At 59.0% G+C, this 17,816-nt stretch overlaps 5 protein-coding genes across 5 annotated transcripts; 3 read left to right on the top strand and 2 right to left on the bottom strand.

The window, feature by feature from the left end:
* Positions 1-1,190: 1,190 nt before the first annotated feature.
* On the top strand, positions 1,191-7,118 carry THITE_2122453 (uncharacterized protein). Its single transcript, XM_003657029.1, has 3 exons — positions 1,191-1,866; positions 1,931-6,914; positions 6,986-7,118. The coding sequence occupies exons 1-2, from the start codon at positions 1,338-1,340 to the stop codon at positions 6,607-6,609; spliced, it is 5,208 nt and encodes a 1,735-aa protein (XP_003657077.1). The 5' UTR covers positions 1,191-1,337; the 3' UTR covers positions 6,610-6,914; positions 6,986-7,118.
* Positions 7,119-8,348: 1,230 nt separating this feature from the next.
* Positions 8,349-10,369, top strand: THITE_2122449 (uncharacterized protein). Its single transcript, XM_003657028.1, has 2 exons — positions 8,349-8,839; positions 8,942-10,369. Exons 1-2 carry the CDS (start codon positions 8,560-8,562, stop codon positions 10,186-10,188), a joined length of 1,527 nt encoding a protein of 508 aa, XP_003657076.1. The 5' UTR covers positions 8,349-8,559; the 3' UTR covers positions 10,189-10,369.
* Positions 10,370-12,324: 1,955 nt separating this feature from the next.
* On the top strand, positions 12,325-13,508 carry THITE_72587 (uncharacterized protein). The gene is made up of 3 exons (XM_003657027.1): positions 12,325-12,623; positions 12,698-12,942; positions 13,017-13,508. The coding sequence occupies exons 1-3, from the start codon at positions 12,447-12,449 to the stop codon at positions 13,276-13,278; spliced, it is 684 nt and encodes a 227-aa protein (XP_003657075.1). The 5' UTR covers positions 12,325-12,446; the 3' UTR covers positions 13,279-13,508.
* Positions 13,509-14,465: 957 nt separating this feature from the next.
* Positions 14,466-15,032, bottom strand: THITE_46397 (uncharacterized protein; the record flags this gene model as incomplete). The annotated part of the gene is made up of 1 exon (XM_003657026.1): positions 14,466-15,032. One exon carries the CDS (start codon positions 15,030-15,032, stop codon positions 14,466-14,468), a length of 567 nt encoding a protein of 188 aa, XP_003657074.1.
* Positions 15,033-16,496: 1,464 nt separating this feature from the next.
* Positions 16,497-17,807, bottom strand: THITE_2058015 (uncharacterized protein; the record flags this gene model as incomplete). The annotated part of the gene is made up of 1 exon (XM_003657025.1): positions 16,497-17,807. The coding sequence occupies one exon, from the start codon at positions 17,805-17,807 to the stop codon at positions 16,497-16,499; it is 1,311 nt and encodes a 436-aa protein (XP_003657073.1).
* Positions 17,808-17,816: the final 9 nt, after the last annotated feature.

Raw genomic sequence — 17,816 nt, 5'->3', positions numbered from 1 at the left:
CCAAATCGCAGGCTCTCCCTCCGCCTGGCGACTGCCCGAATTGCTCGCCAAAATTTTTGGATCTTGTTGGGGAAGCAGTCGTCCAGGCACAAATACCGGCAGGCGCAGAGCTCGCGGATCCCTGCCGAGCCAACGGGAGCCCCACTTACCAAGCAGCAATCCACTCGCCCGGGCAAAGTACTGGTACTTGGCCTGGGCAAAGCTTGAGCTGCGTCCAGACTCTCAACGAACGCAGTTGTGTTGAAGATGCTGGGGGACGTGATTCACGAATGAAGTGGCCCTTTCGCACTGAGCTGGCGGTGACGTAAAGACCAAGCCTTGGAGAGTCCTCCCAAGTCAGTGGGCAATCGTCCTGCCTTTGAGTTCTTGCTGCTGGGCGCTCCGTCGCCACTGCTGCAAGGCACATAGTGCTTCCTATCCTACATATGCTGTCTATTAACATGTGTCAACCTCTCCCCCATCTGCCATCACCATGGCATTGCCAGCCTGTCCGGTACCTTCGCCGTGTGTGCTCTGTGGGTGCCTGTGATCATAAGAACGGCATGGGAAGTCCAGCACGCAGACGAGATGTGCTGTCGGACTGATGACGATCAGCCCTACGAGGCGAGGTCTGCGGAACCGACAGACACCGAGATACACTTGAATTTAGATGGGAGATGGGACGGCCGGTATCGGGAGTGTTTGTGATGGGCAGGCTGGCGCCACACCGAAGACGAGTGTGCGAGACGGACCTATGGATCAAGCGCTGCCCAGCCCAAAATTGGGACGAACAACTGTTTAGTAAACATGGAAGTATCGAGACTTTGGCAGGCCCACGTGGGTACCCTGGGGTAGCGGGTGTATGGGACGCTAAACCGTTCAGAGTTAGTGTGCTAGTTTGGTTGAGAGTTGCATGCATTGGACACGACAGGGGGGTGCAACCCAAATTTCATTCAACAGTTGCACCCAGACGACGCGGCGCCTGCCAAGGGCATGGAAATTTTGGGCCCGTTCCCCCGAAGAAGAAGGCATGAGCAAGCACTGACGAGTCCACGGCTGCCATTCCAAGTTCTCGCCTTGCGTTTCTTGAACGCGACTTCCTGGCTCAACATCGCTGGCAGCGACGTTTTCAAGTGCCTCCCCCCCTTCCCCCCCTCTCTCCCCGAGTTGCCTGCACCTTTCCCCCCGTTCTTTGCTTCCCCGGTTTCGATCCACCTCGGAGAGACGACTCCAGACAAACTGCAACCTGAAGATTGGTGGCTGCCAGTCCTCGATGAACAAAAGAGATACCCCATAATTCCGCTTCACAGTCGTTGAAATCTTCGCCTGGATACCGGTTCACGCGCCAGGACACCAAGATGCGTCCCGAAGTCGAGCAGGAGCTTGCCCACACGCTCCTCGTGGAGCTTCTCGCATACCAGTTCGCCTCGCCCGTGAGGTGGATTGAAACACAAGATGTCTTCCTGGCCGAGCAGATGGCCGAGCGGATCGTCGAGATCGGCCCCGCAGACACGCTCGGTGTGATGGCCAAGCGCACGCTCGCCTCCAAGTACGAGGCCTACGACGCCGCCAAATCGGCTCAGCGGCAGATTCTCTGCTACAACAAGGATGCCAAGGAGATCTACTACGCCGTCGACCCCGTGGTGGAGGAGGAACCCCAGCCCGCTGCGCCCGAGGCAGGCTCATCGAGCGCGTCGTCGGCGGTGCCCGTTGCTGCCGCCCCAGCGGCGGTCGCCGCGCCACCACCCCCGAGTGCTGGGCCTGCCGCCCAAGTCCCCGACGTGCCCGTCCCCGCGGTGGACATCGTGCGGGCTTTGGTTGCCCAGAAGCTCAAGAAACCCCTACAAGACATCCCCCTTGACAAGGCAATCAAGGATATGGTTAACGGTAGGTGCACTGCTTGCATGCCGTTCATTGGGCACCGATGCTGATCATTAGGTATGTTTCACAGGCAAATCGACTCTCCAGAACGAGATTCTAGGCGACCTCGGCAAAGAGTTCGGTTCAACGCCCGAGAAGCCCGAGGATACGCCTCTCGACGAGCTCGGCGCCGCCATGCAGGCTACTTTTGACGGCAACCTGGGCGAGACTTCACGGGGCCTCATTGCCCGCCTGATATCATCCAAGATGCCCGGCGGGTTCAACATCACAACCGCACGGAAGTACTTGGAGACGCGCTGGGGCCTGGGCCCCGGTCGGCAGGATGGCGTGCTGCTACTTGCCATCACCATGGAGCCGCCAGCTCGCCTGGGCTCCGAGGCTGACGCGAAGGCCTTCCTTGACGACGCCTCCCAGAAATACGCCGCCCATGCTGGCATCAGCCTGTCCACCGCTGCCGCGGCCGGCCCGGCTGCCGGCGTCGGAGGTGGCATGATGATGGATCCCGCCGCGATCGAGGCGCTCACCAGCAGCCAGAGGGCTCTGTTCAAGCAACAATTGGAGCTCATCGCGAGGTATCTCAATGTGGACCTCCGGGCCGGCGACAAGGCCTTTCAAGCCTCGCAGGAGTCGTCCAAAGTCCTCCAATCTCAGCTTGATCTCTGGATGGCGGAGCACGGTGACTTCTACGCGGCGGGCATCGAACCGGTCTTCAGCCCGCTCAAGGCGCGTGTCTACGACTCGTCATGGAACTGGGCTCGCCAGGATGCCCTGAGCATGTACTACGACATCATCTTCGGCAGGCTGAAGACTGTGGATCGCGAGATCGTCAGCCAATGCATCCGGATCATGAACCGCTCCAACCCGACGCTCCTCGAGTTCATGCAATACCACATCGACAACTGTCCCACCGAGCGCGGAGAGACGTACAAGCTCGCCAAGGAGCTCGGTGCCACGCTGCTTGAGAACTGCAAGGAGGTCTTGACAGCGGATCCCGTGTACAAGGACGTCGCCATGCCCACCGGACCTAAGACGACGATAGATGCTCGCGGCAACCTGAAGTACGAGGAAATCCCGCGTGCCAGCTGCCGGAAACTCGAGCACTACGTGCAACAGATGGCCGAGGGCGGTAAGATTTCGGAGTACGGAAACCGGACCAAAGTCCAGCACGACCTCCTCAAGATCTACAACTTGATCAAGCAACAGCACAAGCTGAGCAAGGCGTTGCAGTTTGAGATCAAGGGCTTGTATAGCGAGGTGTTCCGCTCCCTCGCCATGAATGAGAGCCAGATCTTGGCCAAGGAGAACGGCAAGGTTAATGGTTTTTCCAAGGTGGCCAAGCCCAAAGGGAAGACCGAGACCATTCCATTCCTCCATCTCCGCAAGAAGACGGAGCAAGGGTGGGATTACGACAAGAGGCTCACCGGGACGTATCTCAAATGCCTGGAGGATGCCGCCCGGAACGGCGTCACGTTCATCGGCAAGTATGTGCTCATGACTGGGGCCGGTGCCGGCTCGATCGGCGCCGATGTCCTCCAGGGGCTCATCAGCGGCGGCGCCAAGGTCCTCGTCACCACCAGCCGCTACTCCCGCGAGGTCACTGAGTACTACCAGTCGATGTATGCCCGCTTCGGTTCGCGCGGCTCTCAGCTTGTGGTTGTCCCTTTCAACCAGGGCAGCGTGCAGGACATCAATGCGCTCATCGACTACGTCTACGATCCCAAGACCGGGTTGGGCTGGGATCTTGACTACATCGTCCCCTTCGCCGCCATCTCCGAGCAGGGCCGCCAGATCGACGGCATCGACTCCAAGTCGGAGCTGGCGCACCGGATCATGCTGACCAATCTGATCCGCTTGCTTGGCAATGTCAAGTCGCAGAAGGCCGCCCGCGGTTACGAGACCCGCCCCGCTCAGGTCATCCTGCCGCTCTCGCCCAACCACGGCACGTTTGGCAGCGACGGTCTGTATTCCGAGTCTAAGCTCGGGCTCGAGACCCTCTTCAACCGGTGGCATTCGGAGGCCTGGGGAGACTACCTGACCATCTGCGGCGCCATCATCGGGTGGACCCGTGGCACGGGGCTCATGTCCGGCAACAACATCGTGGCCGAGGCGGTCGAGGGTTTCGGCGTTCGCACCTTCTCGCAGCAGGAGATGGCATTCAACCTGCTCGGTCTCATGTCCCCGGACATTGTCGAGCTTTGCCAGGAAAAGCCAGTGTTTGCCGACCTGAACGGCGGTCTGCAGTTCATCCCGAACCTTAACGCGATCATGACAGCGGAGCGCAAGTCCATTACCGAAACCAGCGAGATCCGACGTGCCGTCACCAAGGAGACCGCAGCCGAGAACAAGATCGTCAACGGTGAGCGCTCCGAGGCTCTGTATAAGAAGAAGATCATCGAGCCCCGCGCCAACATCAAGTTCGACTTCCCGCCTCTGCCTGACTGGAAGTCCGAGCTGGCTCCCCTCAACGAGACTCTCAAGGGCATGGTCGACCTGGACAGGGTGGTGGTCGTCACCGGTTTCGCCGAAGTCGGCCCCTGGGGCAATTCGAGGACGAGGTGGGAGATGGAGGCCTACGGAGAGTTTTCTCTCGAGGGCTGCATCGAGATGGCCTGGATCATGGGTCTCATCAAGCACCACAACGGACCCATCAAGGGCCAGCCGTACTCGGGTTGGGTCGACGCCAAGACGGGCGAGCCGGTCGACGACAAGGAGGTCAAGCCGAAGTACGAGAAGTACATTCTGGAGCACTCGGGCATTCGCCTGATCGAGCCCGAGCTTTTCGACGGCTACGACCCGAACAAGAAGCAACTGCTTCACGAGGTCGTCATCGAGGAGGACCTGGAGCCCTTCCAGGCCTCCAAGGAGACTGCCGAAGAGTTCAAGCGTGAACACGGCGAAAAGGTCGAGATCTTCGAGATTCCCGAAACCGGCGAGTACACGGTCCGGGTGAAGAAGGGCGCTTCTCTGTGGATCCCGAAGGCGCTGCGGTTCGACCGCCTCGTCGCCGGCCAAGTCCCGACCGGCTGGGATGCCAAGCGCTACGGCATTCCCGACGACATCATCTCGCAGGTCGATCCGGTCGCTCTGTTTGTCCTCGTGTCCACCGTCGAGGCTCTCCTGTCCGCCGGTATCACCGATCCCTACGAGTTCTACAAGTACGTCCACGTCTCGGAAGTCGGCAACTGCGTGGGCTCCGGCATGGGTGGTGCGAAAGCCCTCCGCGGCATGCACCGCGACCGCTTCTTGGACAAGCCGCTGCAGAAGGACATCCTCCAGGAGTCTTTCATCAACACCATGGCCGCGTGGGTGAACATGCTCCTCCTTTCCTCGTCAGGCCCGATCAAGACGCCTGTCGGTGCGTGCGCCACGGCTGTCGAGTCGATTGACATCGGCTATGAGACAATCATGGACGGCAAGGCGCGCGTCTGCATCGTCGGAGGCTTCGACGACTTCGGCGAGGAGGGCTCGTATGAATTCGCCAACATGCAGGCAACCAGCAACGCCGTGGACGAGTTCGCCCACGGGCGGACGCCCAAGGAGATGTCCAGGCCGGCGACCACGACCAGGAACGGATTTATGGAATCGCAAGGTTGCGGCGTCCAGGTCATCATGACTGCCAAGCTCGCGCTGGAGATGGGTGTCCCGATCTACGGCATCCTCGCGCTCACCACGACCGCTTCGGACAAGATAGGACGCTCGGTGCCTGCCCCGGGCCAGGGTGTGCTCACGACGGCTCGGGAACATCACGGGAAGTTCCAGTCGCCGCTGCTCGACATCAAGTACAGGCGGCGCCAGATCGAACGGCGCTCCAGGCAGATTCAGGACGACAAGGCCGCCGATCTCCAGTTCCTCGCCGACGAGGCGGAAGCCCTCAAGGCCCAGGGCCATTCAGCGGCCGAGGTCGAGGAGTACGTGGCAGACCGGGCCAGGCGCATCGAGGAAGATGCCGAGAGGCAGATCAAGCAAGTTCTTCGCAGCTACGGCAACCACTTCTGGAAGGACGAGCCGAGCATCGCTCCTCTGCGCGGCGCACTGGCCACCTGGGGTCTCACGATCGACGATCTCGGCGTGGCGTCGTTCCACGGAACGTCGACCAAGGCCAACGACAAGAACGAGTCGTCGGTTATCTGCCAGCAGCTCGCGCATCTTGGCCGCAAAAAAGGCAATGCCGTGCTGGGCATCTTCCAGAAATATCTCACCGGCCATCCCAAGGGCGCGGCGGGCGCGTGGATGATGAACGGCTGCCTGCAGGTGCTCAACACGGGCCTCGTCCCTGGCAACCGCAACGCTGACAACGTTGATCCGGTCATGGAGCAGTTCGATTACATCCTGTACCCGAGCCGCAGCATCCAGACGGACGGTGTCAAGGCTTTCTCGGTGACATCGTTCGGCTTCGGTCAGAAGGGTGCACAGGCCATCGGCGTGCACCCCAAGTACCTGTTTGCCACGTTGGACGAGCAGACGTTCAACGAGTACCGGACGAAGGTCGAGGCGCGGCAGAGGAAGGCGTACCGTTTCTTCCACAACGGCATGATCAACAACTCGCTGTTCGTGGCCAAGGACAAGGCCCCGTACACGGACGAGCAGCTCAGCTCGGTGCTGCTGAACCCCAGGGCGCGGGTCACAGAGGACGAGAAAACCGGGAAGTTCGCGTTCCCCGACGACTTTATGCGCCTGTCGGAGCAGCGCAGACGCCGGCGCAGCGAAAGGCGACGCTCCAGTCTGTGCTCACTCGTGACGCGACCCTAGAGTCGACACTGAGCGGGCAGACGCGCCAGCTCGAGAGTCCGAACACGCGTGTCGGGTTCGACGTCGAGGACATCGCGACTGTCAACGCTGACAACGACACGTTTGTCGAGCGCAACTTCACCGAGGCCGAGGCGCGATACTGTCGGGCGTCGGCGTCGGGCCGGTCGCCGCAGACGGCGTTTGCCGGGCGGTGGAGCGCCAAGGAGGCGGTGTTCAAGGCGCTGGGCGTCGCCAGCCAGGGCGCCGGTGCGGCAATGAAGGACATTGAGATCCTCCCGGACGCCAACGGGGCGCCGACGGTGACGGTATGTTTTGCCCTGACTTCCAAGGAGAAAATAGATTGAGAGTGGATGAGCTTACGTGTCCTGGCTTGCAGCTCCACGGCGCCGCGCTGAAGGCGGCCAACGAGGCGGGGGTCAAGAACGTGTCGGTGTCCATCACGTACACCAAGAACCAGGCGGTTGCGATCGCGACGGCGCATTTGTGAGAGGGGCTGTGAGAGGGGCTGCAAGAGAGATGAGGGACTTCCGGGGGAATTTACGCTTTTAGACGGTTGACGGCTTCTGTGCTCATCTGTTAATCCTTGCGGCTTGGTGCGCATCTGAGGGGCTATGAGAGGTGCTGCAAGAAAGTTAAGGGTCTTCCGGGGGAGTTTACGCCTTTAGACGGTTGACGGCTTATGCGCTCATCTCTTAATCGTTGCGGCTCGGTGCGCGTTTTGATGCGTCATGGTTTTCATGTTTTAGATGTGCGAGCCCGCAGGAACACTCCATGCCTTACGGATACTGGTAATGCTAGATTTTTTGCTTTTCGTTCAGAAGTTTTGCGCAGTCTTGAAGGTCAAGTGTCTTGCCCAACCATAATGATCACGATGGTCGTGGAGGTATGTCCTCTGTGACTTCGTTGCACTGCATGCAAACAAACGTGAGTGTAGACTCAGACAGTCAATGTCATCTTGCGCTTTGCCCTGTCTTGCGAACCTTCAGCTTCAGTTAAAATCGTGCCCGGGCAGCCAGGTCCGCGAAACGTTTATCACCCGATCCTTCCTCTTTCATCCGACGGTGCCGACTACTTTATGCGGAAGGATAAGGCCTGTTCTCAACCTCAACCCCGGGTGGGTACCTTGGATGGTCACGGATGGTCAAGGATGCAACTCCAGATTGCTGAGGGAAGGAGCTGCCGGGCCCCGGCGCTGGCCGAGATGGAGGGGCCCGTCCGGGCGGGCTCCGCCCGCCCCGGCGAGGCAAGCGCTACGGGCGTATCCGTCATCCGTACCTATCCTTGCCTGTGACCTGGGTATCCACTTCCCCCCTTCTCGCGGCGCCGCGCGGGGTGATAACGCTGATGGTAAGGAAGCGGAGGGCCTTGATAAGCAAGTGGCAGGCCTGTTTGGCGGGGTAGTTTCAGCGGGGCCATCTCTGACCACGAGCACAAGGAGTCTTCAATGAGGGGATACATAATACATGACGGGTTTGCGTTTTGGGATCTCTTGGTTTAGTAGTTACTTGTTTACTCTTTCTTTGTGAGCTGTGCTTTTCGCGGGTTCAGCTGGTTCACCCGCTGTTGCTTGCTGGCTTCTTCTCGGGTCTGATGTCTGTTTAGGTGTCTTTGAGGAGTCGGTTCCAGGTTGGTCGGGTAAGACGTGTCCAGTCACGAGCCTTCCACTCAAAATTCCTACCTACCTAGGTACTTTGACTAAAGAAATCCGGCACAGGAATAAATTGCCAGAGTATATAAGGTACCGATATCGCGAAGTTTCGAGTCCCAGGTCGGTTACCTGCATGAGGCTAGCGAGCGCTGGTTCTCCCAGTGTTGAAACCAAGACACAAAACGGGAAGCGGTGGGGCGGAGAGCTGTTTGCTTTCCGGCTTTCGTTTCCTGCTCCGGGGACAAGTCAACCTGACCTCGGTCAACTCGGCATCTTACCCGACCAGCAACCTGGCCTCCGAAATGACAAAAAGCAACACGGCGGCGGTGCAGCCAGCCGAGCCAGCGGCGAAGAACCAACTCTTTCTGGGCACCTTCGTGCACAGCAAGGCGCTCACCGAGCTCGAGTACCTGCACAATGCGGCAGTGTGCGTCGACAGGTCCGGCGTGATCGTTGCCGTGGAGAGGGATTGCGACGAGGTAAAAGCGCGGGCGACGCTGCTGCCGCGACTGGGGTGGGATGAGGCCGAGGTGAAACTGGTGATCGCGAAGGAGGGCCAGTTCTTTTTTCCCGGGTTCATCGGTGAGTCAGTTTGTCCCTCTGTGTCCTCGGCACTCGGCGGTTGTTGTCAGCAACAGCCAGGGGTAGCACAACAACAACAGCTTACTGAACACCGCCCGGCAGACACGCACCTGCACGCCTCGCAGTATCCCAACGTCGGCATCTTCGGCAGCTCGACCCTGCTCGACTGGCTCAACACGTACACCTTCCCGCTTGAGGCCTCGCTCGCCGACCCGGCCAAAGCTCGCCGCGTCTACAGCCGCGTGATCCGCAAGACCCTCGCCCACGGCACCACCTGCGCAGCCTACTACGCCACCACCGACGTGGCCTCGACAAACCTGCTCGCCGACCTGTGCCTCGCCGCCGGCCAGCGCGCCCTCGTCGGCCGCGTGTGCATGGACCAGCTCTCGCCGTCGTACTACCGCGACAGCTCGCCCGAATCCGCCGTGGCCGCCACGCTCGCCAGCATCGAGCACATCCGCCGCGCCGACCCCACCTTTACCCTTGTGCGGCCGGTCATCACGCCGCGCTTCGCGCCGGCCTGCTCCTTCGCGCTGATGCGCCAGCTCGGCGAGCTGGCCGCGGCCACGCAGCTGCCCGTGCAGACGCACATCTCGGAGAACCGGCGCGAGGTGGCGCTAGTGGCGGAACTGTTCCCGCCGAGCGCCACGGGCGCGCGCGACGCGTCCTACGCGGCGCTCTACGACGCCGCCGGCCTGCTGACGCCGCGCACCATCCTCGCCCACGCCGTGCACCTGACCGAGCCCGAGGCCGCGCTGCTCGCCCGCCGCGGCTGCGCCGTCAGCCACTGCCCCTGCAGCAACTCTGCGCTGACCAGCGGCGCCGCCAGGGTGCGCTGGCTGCTCGACCGAGGCATCGTGTGCGGGCTGGGCACCGACATGAGCGGCGGGTTCAGCCCGAGCGTGCTGGAGGCCGCGAGGCACGCCGTCTTGGTCAGCCGGCACGTGGCGATGGGGGTAGCGGGGGGCGGGAGCAGAGGTGGAGATGAAAAAGCCGCTGAAAAGAAAGAGAGCGAGAGTGAGAGCGAGGAGGAGAAGGAGAGGGCAAAGCTCAGCGTGGAGGAGGTGCTCTTTCTCGCGACGCGCGGTGGCGCGAAGGTGGTCGGGTTAGAAGGGAAGGTAGGCGGGTTTGACGTCGGGATGGAGTGGGATGCGCAGCTCATCGGGCTGACGATGGTTGATGACGCGGGCGGCGGCGGCGTTGAGGACGAGGATGGCGACGCGGGGAACGTGGATGTGTTTGGGTGGGAGAGCTGGCCGGACCGGATTGCCAAGTGGCTGTATAACGGGGACGACAGGAACACCAAGCGCGTGTGGGTCAAGGGGCGGCTGGTGCATGAGCGGAAGTAGAGAGCTGGTTTCTCGCCTGATTCTGAAGAACCGGTCGGGGCTTGTTAAAGACGGTTTGTTTAGACAGTGATAGAGCCGGGCGTCTGGGAGGGGTGGTTCAACAACTTCTTCGTTCGTATTTGATATTTTCTCCAAGATCCAAAAGCAAACGGCACTCAACTGCTGAGTGTTTGAATTTGCCTGTTTATCGGCGCGACTAGTCCCTGGAGTAACTTTCGTTATGTTGTCTCGGTCTGTGAGAGACTGCGGTTTGACCTAAGCTCTGTTATGGATTAGAGATTCTGGATCATGTAGCGCCTGCGGCTCACAACCATCATGATGTTCGCGGTTGATACGTATTTTACCTGTAGTTACACACAAGATGGGGTTTCGGCTGCTTCCAGAGAAGGACTGCATCGGGATCGGAAGGGGGCGGCTGCTGTCGCAACACGGAATACTGTATACGCCATCCTCTGCTAGGAGGAAGTGTGAAGGCCGAAGCCCGGATGTTGGAATAGCTTTGCATCAGCCTTATGCGGGAACTACCTACTACAATACGACCCAGTGTCGCGGAGGTGGCGCTGCTCGAAGTCGTCTCACAGCATCAGCCTTATCGGCAAGTGCCTGTATATTGTATGGGGGTCGGGAGTGCCACAGGTCCTGGGCATGGTTCGCTCGTGTCTCTATCGACCAGGGATTTCATTCAGCCTTTGGCTGAAATGCTCTCCAATGCCTGAGAATCCGTCTCGCTCTGCTGAGGCAACCCGACCTGACGGCTGAGGGCGGAGAGCACGGCGCCGCATCATCAGCCAAGTGTAGTGTAACATTAATTCGACATGGCACCATTCTAGGCGTGCGCGATTGCTGAGCCTGCTCGCGGCAAATTTGAGTCTCTTCTTGGCATTAAATGCAATTCTCCTGGACTGCGTGGGGGAGATTGAAAACTTTGCCAGCCTCTGCAGCTGAGACGCATCGCTTGCCGCCAATATCTCAGCCGCAAGCGGCGCAGCCGTTCGGGTACCTGATATGGCTTGCCATTACGGAGCACCCAGTCTTGCTTGGGTTTTGGGAACGGAGGGGGACGGAGAAAGATGACGTGGGTTTAATTACCGTCGCGCTTTTCCGAAGTTCGGCCGTCCTGGGCAGCGACATTGCGGCGAGCGCAGAATTCTTGAAAGGGAGCAGATCGGCGTGGGCTGCAGTCAGACGGAGCAATTGCCATGGAGAACGCCAGCATCAACCGATGATGCCAAGGAGCGAACCCCGCCGTGGCTTCTGAAACAAACAGCCAAGCACTCCGGATTCCGAAATCTGCCTTGCCAAGCCCAAAGAAATGAACGCGACGCACCACGTTTTTTTTTTTACTGTACGCTACACTACGGATTTGTGTGCTGGACGGAAGACTTGCAGGAGAGCGGTGGGGTGCTGCGTCTTCAACTCCCGAGAGTCCAAGGGTGGTGCTGCTTTCCCGCAACTTTTTTTTTGACTTTTTCGTTGAGCCAATAGCCTTGCCCTGATAACGCCACCTAATCAGGCAGTGCTCGACAAGGTTCGCCAATCCAAGCCGGAGTGATTCTTGGCGTCTCACCCAAGCATGCAGCCCATTCACGGTCAACATGGGCAATTCGTGGTGCTTGCCCATTTTCGATTCAGCCGCTTCTTTTAAAATGAGGGGCACAGACACCTGGCCGTGGATGTGAGTGAAGGCTCCTGTGTACCCAGTACGGAGGTTGTTTAGGTCACATTGGGCTCTGAACGGGACCACCCGACGTCAAGCTCCGTTTCCCACCATGTCAACCGAAGCGACCGGGAGGAGCTCTCCACAGAATTCTTACCGTAAGCTCCGTTTGCAGTTATTCCGTACAATTTCGTTCACGTCCCGCACGCTCTTCACACAGTTTTGTGACTCAACGGCTGAGCTGCCCTAGTCCCGGTCGCTGGTGTTGTGTAGTGTACACTATGGAGGCCCCCCGGCAGCGTTCCACAAGCGCAGGGTTCATGCAGTGGCGCTGAGGCGAATGAGGAGATGCAGGACACAGGTGGTGTGCCCGGGGGGTCGTGAATAAAGATGCGGTTCTTCCCCGCCGCCCACCAGCTCTCCGGTCTCCGGTGGGCTTGCTTCCGCGCAGTTCCTCACTCGCTGTGCTGAGGCCGAACTGAGAAGTCGGTGTCCCTTGTAGCTGCGACTGACTGGTCGAGAACCTGCTCATTGCCGTTGCCAGTCGGTATTCGATCATATCCCAACCATCACATTCTCAGGAGGCCCGGACACCATCGCCATGGGCTTGCAAGGACTCATCGCTGTCGGCGTCCCGCCGCAGCCTTTCTGGCTGCTCTACATCAAGGGCGCCATCGTGTTGCTGTCGATTATCGTCCTCGCCCTCGGCGCCTATACCGAGTCGCTCTTCAACGACTACCTGGTTAGCAGCGGCCCTGCCGGGATGGACATCTTCATCGTACGTATCTTTTTGCGCTCGTCCGATATGGGTTGGGTCCTGGTGTGACAGACCTGCTAACCGAGCGCGCGCAGGCCATCTTCAGCTTCCTCATCTACGGCGCTGCGGCCTCGCTCGAGATCTGGGCGCCCCAGTACTTCTTCCGTATCAGCGCGCTCATCAGCTACATCCTCAATGTCATCTTCTGGCTGGTCGCCTGGGCCTGGTCTGCGAGCGCCGCCGCGACTTGGCTCAACTACACCGACATTTTTGGTGACAAGATCGTCCTCCCGTTCGGCCGCCCCATCGCCGGCTGTGCCGGTATCGGCGCCCTGGCCTGGTGAGTGCTATCCGTTGTTTTTGATTTCAAACGCATTGGCTCGGCTATTAACTCGCGTCCCCCCTCACCCTCAGGGTCCTTGCAATTGTGCACCTCGCCTTCTTCATCCGCGCCTGCGTCATCGAAAACACCGGCGCTGGCCAGGCTGAGCTCGGCCAGGTCAAGCCCGGCCCGGTCCCGCCCCAGCAGTACCCTGTCCAGCAGCAGCCCTACCCTGCGCAGCAGCCATACCCCGTGCAACAGCCATACCCTGCGCAGCAGCCCTACCCTGCGCAGCAACCATACCCTGTGCAACAGCAGCAGTATCCGGCTCAGCAACCGTATGGGACCCAGTAAACGGTTTATCATGGGGTGGAAGTTGAGGGCGTCTTCTTGTGTTTTGGTTGTCACTGTGTGCGTGGTATGGATTTTGGGATTGATACCTCGGGGGGCAAGGGCTTTCCTTCGGCTTGTCTAGATGCTAGGTGCACGGTTGGAGCAGTAATGAGTGGGCTGTGGCCGGTTTTATCATCTCTCCTAGTACCGTTGTCCTCGATATGCGATACCATTGATGCAATTTTGGATTCTGTCGCTTCTCCGCTTGCACTGCATAGACCTCCTAGGGACCTGTGCTAGCTGCTGTGAAGGTTGCAAATGGTTCCTCAGGTCGCCTTCTTCGGAGAAGGCCTGATTCGAGCCCGGAGTTTGCCTCGGGCGGAACTTGAATCCTTGGCCGACGGCTGGTTCTGCAGAAGATGGCTCCTGGGTGATGTAGACTACGCTCGTGATATGGCTCTGGAAATTCGCTCTTCCCGCGTTCACAAGGCCACTTGCTTTTCAGTTAAATTTAAATCAAGAGAGAACTTGGATTACTTAGAAACATATTGAAAAGAAACGAAAAAGGTCAAAAAAGACTCTGGAAAAGGAGACAGAAAAAAAAAAAAAAAAAGGAAAGAAATAAAGGAGGAAGAAAATGAAAACAAGATCGCAACGCCCACCGTGCCAAATGTTCGTGGCACATTATTAGCGGGCCGTTAGTGATTCAATATGCTGCATGACCTATCAACAGCAAATGAACCCCCCCTTATCACCCTTTACAAGGCTGCATAGGTGGTATTGACACAATAGCCCAAGTGAACGACGACAGCGGTAGAACGGGGGGTTTACCAATAAGCGATCCACTTGCTCCTTAGTAACTCTGTCAAAAAGCCGTGGGAAATGAACCGAGGCCTTTTGCTCGCTTCTTCTATGGACACAGCCACATTTGAAAGGCTGGTTATGGAAACTTCGCTTCAATAGTTAGCAGCGCAACGAAGCGGCTGGAGTTCCAGGTCCGACACAACTCGGTTTCCTAGTCGCAGTTCATACTCGTCGCAACCCGCTTGTCTGAACATCCAGCCAACGGCCATCCATACAGCCGAGGATATCACCGCAGTTGTCCCGCCCTAGACAGACCTCGCCGCGAACACCGTTTCCAGCATCCCTCCCGCTCCGATTCCCCATTCATTAGGCATTTAACCCTCCTCCCCCCTTCATCCACATGATCATTCCACACCCCCCCTCGTCCTCATCGCCACAGAACTCAACACCCCCGCAACCAACCCCATCACCCAGCGAACGTGATTCCTCGCCGCCCACGCAAGCACCAACTCGCGCATGTCCGCCGCCTCCGCCCACCTCTTCGCGCCCTCCGTCGCCGAGTGCCGCCGCACCGACACCGGCAACCGCCGCACCACCACGCCCACACCCTTCCACCGCGCCGGTGCCGTTGCCGCCGGCGGCGAGAGGCGGAACCCATCCTCCACCAGCAGCCGCTCGACCTTCCACTTGCACGCGCCGTTGACGCCGGGCTCGAAGTAGGCGAACGTGAGCGGGAGGAGGGCCAGGGTGGCCAGGGCGGCGGCGAGGTGGAGGGCCGTGCTTTGCGTTGCTTGGTGGTGCTGGTGCTGGTAGTGGTGGTGCGACGCGAGGAAGGCGAGGTAGAGGTTGGCTAGCGCGCCGGCGTGCACGAGCGGCGGGACCCATTTCGGACCCTGCTGGTAGAGGGCCAGCCACTGGGTCGCGAGGAGCTTGGAGTTGGGGTGCGGCGCGGTGCGGGCCAGGAGGGTCATGGTTAGGGAGTATTGGAGGGTTATGCCTGCGCGGGAGGATATGGAGCTGTTGTGAGATGTCTGGTCTAGGAGAGGAATTGGTTGGGGAGAATGGGGGAAGATGGGAGGCGGAGCGAGTGCCGAACTTACCGGCGTAGAGGGTTGGCATGGCGATGCCGGCCCATTGCGCAAGGGCCGTGAGCGTAGGGAGGGACATCTTGCTGGGAGGTCGGGGTATTGCCGAAATTGTTCAGTGCGATGTTGTGAGAGCGTTGCTGGGATAATCATTAAGACACTTGAAGAATGAAGATCAGAGAAGAGCGGACTTGGACTAGAATCAGGGCAACCGCCAGTACCGACTTCACTTGCTTTCAAACGGGTGCCCACCGCGGCCTGTCAATGTTTGCAAGCTATGAAATTTGTGCATGAGGCGTTCTGCCAACGATTGGTGAGTCTGCCTGGTGGATGGTGGTATTCGGGAGCTGTGCCGCCGGATCGGGTCCGAAGGCGCCTCCGCTCCGCTAGAGTGTCTCCGTTGCCGAGGAGGATGGGCAGGGATGATAGGTCGGCTACGCAGTAACGGTTCACGAGGTGATGTGTCCGCTTTCGCTTGGAAGTGCTGGCAGCGGATGCTCGTGGTAGGATGGTGTCATTCTCACGTCATGGCTTATTCGAGAGCCCTTGCTAACCTGGCGAAGCCATTTAGCATAGAGACTAGCTAGCTTTTTACAAGTGTATCTTGCAGCAGACCTGGCTAGTTCACTCTAGCTCTTGCCTGCCTAGTGATCTGACCAGACGTTGTAATCCAGAGATATTCTTCGCATAATCACGCTATCTGGATCTCTCGAATTGCCCAACCCCCTGAACAACCTAACCGATGCCGAGCCAAAGTTGTCGACCAACCAAGCGTCATTTCTTGTCGACCAGAACATTTGTCGGCCTTCGCATCACCCAGAAAATGCCTGTTTCACGGAGCTGCTAAACCGCCTTTTTTAATCCGGCTCACCCAATGTTCCCCTAGAGAGTTTGACAAACTGTCAGTACCACTGCGCGGGTTGGAGCGACGCAAAACATCACGATCTTGAGGACCAACGACGACGTATCCAAGTGCGGTGTCTGTTGACTGATATTAATGTATAAGAGTTCGCCCGTTGGGCTACCTCTTACAGCTGTTCCCCGGCTTACACGCAGCCAGCCGGAGTCACATGGGGGGATGGCGTTTGAAACGACCGAGATCGCTGAGAATGTGGATGGCTGAACAGAAGTCCAGCATCGCAGAGTTGTGGAGAGGACTTCGCTAGCTGTGTCTGGAAGACGTATTGGATGGTAGCAAAGCACGGCTGGGCATTTGCCCACCGCTCGCCACTGCTGTGCTTCCACCGCACGTTGGTGGCTGCTCATCTCAGAGTCGTTACCCATTTCCAGGGCGTCGATATTGGCCATCTCCAGGCAGGCGGCCAGTCAATTTGACCTTAGCGCCGCATCTTACTCAGTCTTGACGGTGCTCTCGGTGAGGCTGTTCCTGAATCTCTTGCTCCGGATACGGTTGGCTTCGGCCCGGAGGGAGGAGTCGGCCATAAGGTTCGCTTCTACGCGTGCCCAGACGTGCTCTCTAGATTTCCAGTCTTTGGGAGCCAGTTCGGGACGTAGGTAGTAGCATCGCTCGGTAGGGTGGCTGTGCTCGCAGGCGCGGCACTGCCCCTGGCGAGTGGCCGGACTGAGCTTGCGTTTGGGTTGAGATATATCGCGTCGGGGCTCGCTTTCCCGGCCTCGGCCCGACTGCCCTGACGGCCGATCGTCCTGCTCCTCGAACTGTTCGCTATCTTTGCCCACTCGGTCTGGTGCTGCTGCGAGATATACTTGCGCACCTCTACGGACGTCGGTAGCTACGCTTTGGAAGGTCAGATTGGCGAGGTCGTGATGCTTGCTGACCCGGTAAAGAGACACGAAGTAGGGAAATGGTTTGCTAAGAGCGTTCATGAGGTTTGCGAACCAAACTCCGGGAGTGGCTTCGACTAGTCTCTGAAGTGAGGCCGCATCAATCAGAGTCTCCCACGTGGTAAGCCATTGCTCGAAGTCGGCCCATGACATGTTCTTGTGTTCGAGCGCCTCGAAAGCGCCAAAGTGGTCCCTTAGGCGTGTTTTGACAGCTTGTGCCACTGCGAATATATTCTGGGCCTGCTTCAGGTTGTTGTACCACACTCGGAAGTCTCCCGTGGCGGAGAAGTGGGCTTGGCGTAGATGAGGCGCAACGGTGGTCATGAGGAAGGCTCCCGCCTGGCAGAGGCGGGAGTCCTGGCTCTCCCAGTCCCTGCGCTGGTTGTCGTAGTTCCTGGCCGCGTCGGCGGCGATGAGGCTGAAGTGGTCTTGAAACCACTTTTTCTTTTCGTCGTAGATCTTTCTCTGGGCTGCGGTCAGGTCCGAGTAGCCGGGAGGAAGTGGCTTGTCGTCAGCCGGAGCCGCGGTCGAAGAAGTCGTGGTCGATGGCTCGGTGGGAGCCTCGCCTTCCTGTTGTTGACGGCCCGCAAGATCAGGGGCGTTGTGGCCGATGGCGGTGGGACTCGAGGATGCCTTCAGTTGGACGATGAGGTCTTGGAGCTCCTTGTTTATCTGGTCTTCGGCGGCTTGGATGGAATTGAAGGGCTTCGGAGGCTTCTCAACCAGATCTTCCTTCCCTTCGAAGTAGTCGAGGAGGTTGAGAGCCTTCATCTTGGCAAGGAACTCGCGGTTCCAAAACGCCCAGTCGGCTGAGCCATTGAGGGTGATCTGGACACTGGTCTCGGGAGCGGCAAACATCGTAACGTC

The sequence above is a fragment of the Thermothielavioides terrestris genome, chromosome 5, assembly GCF_000226115.1.
Source record: "Thermothielavioides terrestris NRRL 8126 chromosome 5, complete sequence".
Taxonomy (NCBI): domain Eukaryota; kingdom Fungi; phylum Ascomycota; class Sordariomycetes; order Sordariales; family Chaetomiaceae; genus Thermothielavioides; species Thermothielavioides terrestris.
Note: the sequence above shows the minus strand (reverse complement) of the source record. Positions and strands in the feature narration are given on the sequence as shown.